Source organism: Platalea leucorodia, assembly GCF_965183815.1.
Source record: "Platalea leucorodia genome assembly, chromosome: 19".
NCBI classification, from domain to species: Eukaryota; Metazoa; Chordata; class Aves; order Pelecaniformes; family Threskiornithidae; genus Platalea; species Platalea leucorodia.
Genome location: NC_138841.1, coordinates 836,569 through 844,944, shown reverse-complemented (window position 1 = coordinate 844,944; position 8,376 = coordinate 836,569). Strand labels below are relative to the sequence as shown.

The 8,376-nt window shown below is 50.9% G+C and overlaps 1 protein-coding gene across 1 annotated transcript; it reads right to left on the bottom strand.

The window, feature by feature from the left end:
* Positions 1-3,311: 3,311 nt before the first annotated feature.
* Positions 3,312-7,486, bottom strand: MLN (motilin; the record flags this gene model as incomplete). The annotated part of the gene is made up of 5 exons (XM_082329917.1): positions 3,312-3,406; positions 4,207-4,315; positions 5,016-5,064; positions 5,718-5,833; positions 7,370-7,486. 5 exons carry the CDS (start codon positions 7,484-7,486, stop codon positions 3,312-3,314), a joined length of 486 nt encoding a protein of 161 aa, XP_082186043.1.
* Positions 7,487-8,376: the final 890 nt, after the last annotated feature.

The following is an 8,376-nucleotide window of genomic DNA, read 5'->3' as shown; positions in this document are numbered from 1 at the left end:
CAACCCTTCAACTTCTTGTGTTTCTGGATGTCAGGGAAGTTACACCAGGACAGAGTTTGGCCCAGCAGCCTCATTGCATGACCTTCAGAGTGGCGAACATGGGAGTGGCGTTCGAGAACTGGAGGGCTGGGAAAAGCTGTGATTCCTTTGCAGAAGGGAGGCTGGCGGTGCCAATGCTCAGCAGGAACAGATGCCTCTTCTTTGTGGAGAGAAATCCACAACCCCTCTCCCCTCCTCCCTGGCAAGACAGCCCTTGGGAGCATCCCTGCCTTCCCTGGAAGGTACCTGGACAGCACAGAGAAGGCAGCAGGAGAAGACAGCGCTCTGTCAGACACGACAGCCTGCAGCCCCATGGACAAGCACCTATTTGTCCCCATCGCCCTGCCCACAGTGCCGACGATGAGGCTGATGGTGGAGTTTCTGCTTTTTGCAGCCCCTTCGTCATCCCCGCAGCTCTGGGCAGCAGCAAAGGCTGCTGGGGCGAGCACAGGCCTGCTGATGCTGCAGATGGGCTGCGATGCTTAGAGCTGCTCGGCTGTGAAAAGCCAGTTTCCCAGCCCACGGTGCAGCTCTCGAATATCTTGGCTGTAAATATCCTGAGCTGGATGTGGGAAGATGGGACAGCGAGGAGGGGACAGCCTCCACCTTCCCTGCTAGCCCAGAAGCTTCCTTAGGCCTGCTGGCAGTGACTCAGATATCGAATGGGAAAGGCAGGCGTGCCGTGCCGTCTGCTTCTCCTCTTGAAGTATCGAGACAGGACTGGTGTAAGCAGAGGGGTAGAAATACATCTGCACCATCTTCATCAGGCGCCTGAAGAGGGGAGCGTGCTGCACCCCGAAAAGCACGGGCAGCAGATGAACCCTTCCACCCCTGACTGAGGGGCTGCTGGAAAAACCCCGCCATCCCACCCCCTCTTCTTATCCCATGGCATTTGGGCGACGGTCCCGCATATGTCGCCAGGGGAAGTGTCAAATCTTACTTGGAAGCCGGCCGTGCCAGTTTAGCACCCTGTCATTCACAGCCGCAGCACAGGTGTGACCCAAGAACACCGCTTCTCATCCTCCCGATCGTATGTCATGTCCTCAGCTTGCCGAGCTTCTTATGAGGTTAGAAAGTCAGTGCTGATTTCATTCTTTTCTCTCCTTCTCCTTTCCCTGCCTCTTTCCCCCAACTCTTTGGCTGCTCATCCTGCCACCAAACTCTTGTTCAATTTCTGGAGCAGCGAGATCTTCCTACTTGCTTGCAGGCGTGGACTTAGGTGCTGCTGGCTGCCAAAGCAGCCTTCCAGGGCACCGGGGATACAGATCTGTCCTGCGACTTGGAGACCATTTTGCTTCTTAACAAGAGATACAGCTCTGACAGTTGGAGCCCTGCCTGGGAGGATGCTTGGGGTCCATCCATCTTCTCCTTCCAGCAGAAGAATATCTGCTTCTTTCCCATTACTTAAGCCCCTGAGGCTGGAAGGAATTTAATTCCAAAAACAGCAGCCCCCCTTGCACTTTGGTGCCTATCTGGACAGCACAGTTGTGGCTGCAGGACAAGACAGGGGGTTCATACGGTTGCTGTTGCAACCAGCTGTGCAGCCCTGAGCTCATTTATAGCTGGGTCAACTGGGAAGAGCCATTGGCACAACCGATGGCCAGGGTAAAAGCAGACCTTTGCTGCTGCAGCTTGTCCGGGTCAAAATGTAATAGTAGAGGGAGATATCCCTGCACAGTCACATTTGTGGATCTCCTTATGGAAGTCTCTGCAGCATCAGCTCCACCATCACCCTGGTGGGAAATGGTCCAGGAAGCAAATCCAAGAGGCTCGTGTTCACTTTCCTTCTTGCTGTCAGTGGGCAACGTCCCTTCCTGGACGGCCCAGGGGAGCTGTCAGCCCTGGAAACGGCTTGAGTGAAAGAGCTGGGCAAGAGGGATGCTACAGAGACAGCTCTGACCTGCAGCGCAGCTTACGTAGGGTTCTTAGGAGCAGTTTGCCCTTCAGGGCAAAACTCTCCTTGTTTTCCTGTGGCAGGGCAAATTTAAACCTGGGGTAAAGGTTTGGGTCTTTCAGAAGGAGTGTGTCAACAGTGCCCCCTTTGAAGCAAACAGTCTTGTCTCTGATCTTGCTGGACACTGGTGTAAATGTGGTGCAGCTCCTCCAGTGCTTTCCATGCTGGATCTCCCATGGATATCACTCCACTGCAGACTGATTTGCACTGGCTGAGCTCCTGTAGCCCAGTAACACAGGCCGTTGCTTTCACTTTCAGCCTAATGGAATGTATTCTTTTCTGTCTTCCAACCGCTCAGACTCATTTATAGTTATTTCATAGCTCAACCTGCCTCAGCAATGATCCCTGCAAACTTTGAGTTCCACTGAGCTGATCAGCCCATGGACTAGGAGTACGCCTTTGAATCCAACGTTAGAGCTGGAATCCACCCTGTGCTGGATGTTGCATTATACATTGGGAGATTTCTTTTCTCCCAAGGGATGGCTTGCAGCAGAGAGCATGCCGAGGAGTGTTGTTCTAGCACAAACACAGCTATTCAAATGAGCCACAGTGAGAACAGAATTTGTGTTAGGTTGGGAGGATAAAATTGGATTGAAATTGGATATAGTCACATACATACCATTGATCTCATCTGTCCTTACTTTACATATGTTGGATTTCCTGCTGCCAATATAGAGGAGCAGCTCTAAAATAAGCCAAAGGTATGTAAATGGAGAGCAATATGTTCAAGTGGAATTACGATTTCACCTCTAGGTTTGTTTGAGAGGCAGAAATAAGGCCGGAGCTCTGCCTCGTTTCACACACGCTGTGCCTGTTCGTGTCGTAGCTATGGGAGAGGTGCTCCTCTCAATGTCATTTAGATTTATATCGCCTGGGTGAGTAAGAGGGGGTCAAGAGCACAGGTAGGCACTGCAGATCAGGGCTCCTGCTTTCTCCCAGCAGCATGGGAGAGGGTGCTCTCCCGCATCCAGAGCGGGGAGCCTGCTTAGGGACACCCGGGTCCCCCACCCAACACTCCTCATCCTACACTTATGTCGCCAGTTGGGCTAGGAGATACGGTAAATATTTGCCTCAGTTTCCCTCGTTGCCAAAAGGGAGGGATAAAACTTATTAGTCCACAAAAATTAATTACTCAGGCTTTGCAACATGCTTTGCACTTCTCCGAAGGACGGTGATGTTCTCTAGAACTGGAAACCCTCCCTCTCTTCTTTCCCACACTTGCTGCTTGCCATCTGGCTAAGAGGCATGCAGAAAAGAAGACACAAATCCTCCATTTAATTATACTGCGCATTTTATTATCTCACCTCAGATTTTGTTGTTAATCTCTTTTACGGATTTCGTTTACATAAGTGGAGTCTTTTAGCTTCAGCAAGCTACGTCGCTTGCTCTTCTGATTCTGCAGATACCAGTCAGCTAAAAAGAAAAGAAAGAACAAGTGTCCTTAAATTTGTCATTCACTCTTTCCTAGGCTTTGTATATTGTTTCCTCCTCCTCAGCTCCCGAACTAAAAAGCTGGAAGGCAAAGTGAAATCGGCACAGCCAAACCAGAGTAACAGCTCCCACAGGGACAGAGGGGACCCTCTTATTTGGGACATGTAAGCCCAGGCAGGACAAAGGTCCAGAGGTAACTCCAGCGAGCCCCCTTCCACCACCCCCCAGCTCTGCCGGCAGGAATAGCTGCATCCCACACTGCCCCTGGTATTGCCTTTTGCAATTCCAGTGCACTAAGAGCAAAGCCCAGGGCTGGGTTGGTTGGCACCCAACACCTCAAAGTGCAGCTAATTGCTGCTGTAGTTGTTAGTGTTAAGCCCCTGTGCAGGGAGCAAGGCGTTCAGGTCTGGCTGCAGGGGCTGAGCTGCCTCGCAGGTGTAGTTTGCGTTACAAGCTGTTGGAAATTGCACCCCGAAGACTGAGTACTGTTTGGGAGGAGGAGCAGGGAAGCGGGAAGCAGCGCCAAGGAGAGCTGCAGGGAAGTGTTGCGGTGCGAACAGTCAATATCAGCTCTAGGGCACAGACAGCACCTCAGAGAGGGAGTAACCTTCCCAGAAGTAGACCGTGTACATGAGCGCAGGTGGGGTATCTGAGGACTCTGTAAAGTGAGCAAACACGACACAAAAGCCCTTCTGAGGAATATAAATATCTCCGTGATGATGAGCTGGTGAGAGGAGGTAACGGCAGAATTCCCAAGGCAGAAATCAACCTCCTGACACTACCGTCTGGGGTGTCCTGTAACATCTCTGCTAGCAGTTTCTCCAGGACATCTTGGTATTTTTCCAGCTGCCTTGGGGCGAGCCACATCCCGGCTTTGGCAGGAACAGCTAGCTGTGGAGAGAGCCAGAAAAGTCAGGAGGAGCAGCTGAGGGGAGCAGAGGGAGGCAGGCTGGGTTGCTTTGACCCCACCTTGCTCAAGTCGGTAGAGGGTCTAGGGCTGAAGGGAAGAGGATGATCCTTATACGGGGAAAAGCAACATTTTAAAGTCAATGCAATCTTGTGCTGTTCAGAGTGCCAAAGTTTTCATGCATTGGATCATCTATGGGCTGACTCAGAAACAGAGATAAAAGTACCTCCTGGCAACAGAGACTGTAAAGAAGAAAATAATTTCTGAACCTTATAATCCTCCACTATCTCACACCTTGTCCCTTCAAGCCATCAGCTTTAGTGATGCTGGTGAAGCACCCTGCCTTAGTAAAGACTGAGGATGAGACATCATCCTGCCTCCAGACGGACTGACTTTGAGCCAGCTGTGGCTCAGATGTACCCGAAGTAAATAGAGTTGTTCCGGTCATGGCTGGAGGCGCAGGAGGGCTTGTGGTTACAGCGGGGGGGTGTTAGGCACCGGGATGTGCCAGTTATTTAATGCTTTGAACTGTGAATCCTTGCTGTTTAAATCCTATTATTGGCTGTTGGTGCACCACGTTTGCAAGAGTAGTTGCACATTAACCTGCGTCTTGGCCAAATTCCAGCCTGGCTAGTCCCGCTGCCTGTCCTGCTCAGTCTGTCCCGCAGTTTGGGGTGGACCTACGCGCTCCTTTTGCTGGCGGAGAGGCTGGCCGAGCTCCCCGCAGGAGCGGCTGCACGGACAGGGCAAAGAGTTCCCTGTATTCAGGTGGAAAAGCACAATTTTCAGACTTGGCTAACCAGGTAAGCATGCCTTTGAGGGCTTAGACTGGTACTTAAATCCCTAAAATTGACAATTTTCTGCTCTGTATACAGACTTTGGGGGGGTGCGGCCGTATGGGCCCAAGCTTATAAATAAGGCCTTGCCAGTGCAGAGGACTGTGAGATTGGAGGTGACACCAGGCAGCTAATCTGGAGCCGGGTGAAAAAGTGACGAGAGAAGTTAAACCCAGAGCTGAAGCAGAGCTGCAAATTCCTGCCTTGCAGCTGGCTTGTGTGCACTGAATGGCAAAGACAGACCTCACGTTGTTTCTGCCTTTCTAAGGGAGAAGCCAGGCGGCTCTGAGGGGCCACCAGGCTGCTGAAAGTCCAAGATAATTTCTAGGGTGGAGGCAGAACCTTCCTCTGATGCAGCCTTGCTCAGTTGCCCGGCAGGGCTGGCGGGAAACGGGTGGCATTGCTTTCCATGGACTGTGAGCTCCCGCAGCACACCGCTGTCTTCTCGTGCAGCACCACTGAACACTCCTCTGCAGCCAGGCCCTGTGGGCTGACTCTTGGGCTACTGTGTGTCCTCGTGGGCTCCTTAGAGTCGCATGGTTCAATGTACCTGGTGGCCTTGGCCTCGTTGACACCTGCACTGGACTGCTCAGAGGAGCTTTCCTCTTCCTGCTGCTGCAGCGAGGTCAGGGATTTCTCCTGCCCTCCTTTGCTCCTCTCCTTTTCCTGCATCTTCACAGCAGAGAGCAAGCGGGGCAGTGATGCTGGGATGCAGCGTCGTGTGGGTACCAAACCCGCTCTGCACTATGTCAAGTGCGATGCCCAGCAGCCGGGAGCCTGCGGAGCTGGGCACAAAACCAGAGGGCCTGGAGGTCTAACCGCTGCCCGGAGCCCATGCAGCATCCTTCCCCAGGGCCACAGCTCACTGGGAAGGGACCCATCAGCTGTGGCCAGCATGGCCTCGGGGACTGTAATTCTGACATGCAGCAGAGGCTGCACTCCTGGGTGTAAGGTTGGGTTACAGGATTGTGTGCAAAGGTCTGTGGCAAACATGACACTGTAGACGGCTCCCGTGATCTGTGCAAGACAGCACTGTCGGCAGGCTGCGGTAGCCGAGTATACTGACCTTACAGAGCTATTCCAGAGGCCTGGTCCTGGTTCTGTTCTGTAGCAGTGGCAATGAAGTTTAATAAAAACCTGCACAGCTTCATTGCAAATGGAGAGCTCTGTGCAGATTATTACATATTACCAGCGTTTCTTGCAGGTCTGTAATGTCAGCCCTTTCCCATTTATGGGGCTAAAGTTGGCTTCAGGCCCCTCTCTTTCTTCCCAGCCCAAAGAGAAAAGCCAAAGTTGCTTTGGGATATGACAGACACGACAGGACATGTAAAATGCAGCAAAGGCGGTGCTCAGAGTCAAACTGACTGCTTGCTGTGCACTGGCTTTGGTTTGAACATGTGCTCAGAGGAGGGGAGGCAGCCTTTGGAGGCTGATTTCACCCACGTACATCTGGAAGACCCTCAGTCACTAGCAGACACATGGCTACAAGGGCTGTGATGTATGAACGATCGATCTGGGGACCGTGCGTGGGCCCCCATCATCTTCCTCAAGGAGGCTGAAGGATGACTGTACTCCCCACAAAAAGCAATTGCTATCCAGTGAGCAGATAGGTTTTGGAAACAAGATTTCTCCCCAATATCAATGGGTTGTGTTGTGCGGGGGAAGCTCACTTCGGCTGTGTTTTAGAAGATGCAGTCTCTGAGGCTGCCTGCCTGACACCTTTCAACAGTATTAGTTTCACATCAAAAGAAAAAACATTCTCCTCTCTGCACATCCCAGAGGTGACAACCATCTGGAGGATGGTTAATTATTTGTTACAACAAAAAGACCCATCAGTACAGTGATGGGAGGCTACAGCTTCTCTATAAAAATTACAGCCACTAGCATGGCAGAAAGAAAACGAGACCCACTAGCTGCAGATGATAACCCACACAGGTCTTTTAGTTCTTACGTCAAGGAGTCCAGGCTCTTCCTTTCTAGTCTCACATCTTAAAAGTTGTCTGTGCCCTCTCCCATAGCCCTTGACTTGGGACGAGGGAGGGGCTGCCAGTATTGTAATATCTCGTTTGAAGAGAAGGGGTGGACGATGGGGACGAGAGTGGCACAGTGCGAATTAGCAGAGCTTGAGGGACAAGGGAGGAAGAAGCACCTTTCCTGCTTTATTCAGGGCTCCAGCCCCTGCAGTACGGTTCTTGGGGTTACCTGCATCTTCCAGAAGTCGTTCTGGGTAAAAAAGGGCACGAAGCCTTCGGTCTGTTCAGCCAGCACAGCCACCACGTACACCAGGAGCGAACTGGCCACCACCTTCTTTGAAACCATGACGAGAGTCTGAACGACACAGCAAAGAAGATACCAGGGTGATAGAAGATACCAGGGTGATAGCACCATTTGACAAGAAATCCCTTTGGCTTTTCATCAGCTGCAATCTCATTTATCCACCAGCTAACTAGAGGTATATTTACTCTTCCAGTTGCTCCTGAGCTGAGAATAGAAGTGTCTTGACTGACAATTCTCCTCTCAAACCTCTTTCTGTAAACAGATTTGTTCTTGAGCAATATCTCCAGAGGATTCAAGCCCAGCCCTTCAGGACTGTTAAAGACTCCCTCTGTTCTGCAAGCTTTAGCCCTCCAGCTGTACTGGTTCAAGACCCGCACGCATCCAGAGCAAAACACTCCCATCAATCCCACTGACAGCGAGGAAGACAGAGTGATGCTGTAAGAGAGAAAAACCTTAAGACAGCTGTTTTGTTAAATTTTGTTTTCATATTCCTCACCCCTGAAAGCCTGCCTTGATGGACTGAATCTTTTAATAAGCCTCATTGGGTCCAAGAGAGCTGGGAAGGGCATTTGCCAGCCCGGCTCCATCGGAGCCTAGTATAAAGGGCTTTAAAAACTACCTTCTGAAGTGATTTAACAGCGACTTCACGTCAGAAGAGGACTTACGTAAACATTAAATGTTCTCTTTAAATATTAAAATATTCTCTCTGGACGAATTTAATGAAGTCTGGTCCCACAGCTTAACTACTCTACCTGATTGGAGCCTGATCCTTAATTAGTTTCAGAAACCTCTTGGTTTGGATGTTATTGAAAAGACATTGTTAGGTCAAATTTGACCCCTAAATTAGATTTCCCATAAATATCAGCTAGTATTGAACCGAAGGCCAGTGGAAGTTAATAAATATTCCCTCTCCGTAGCAATTACCAGTCACA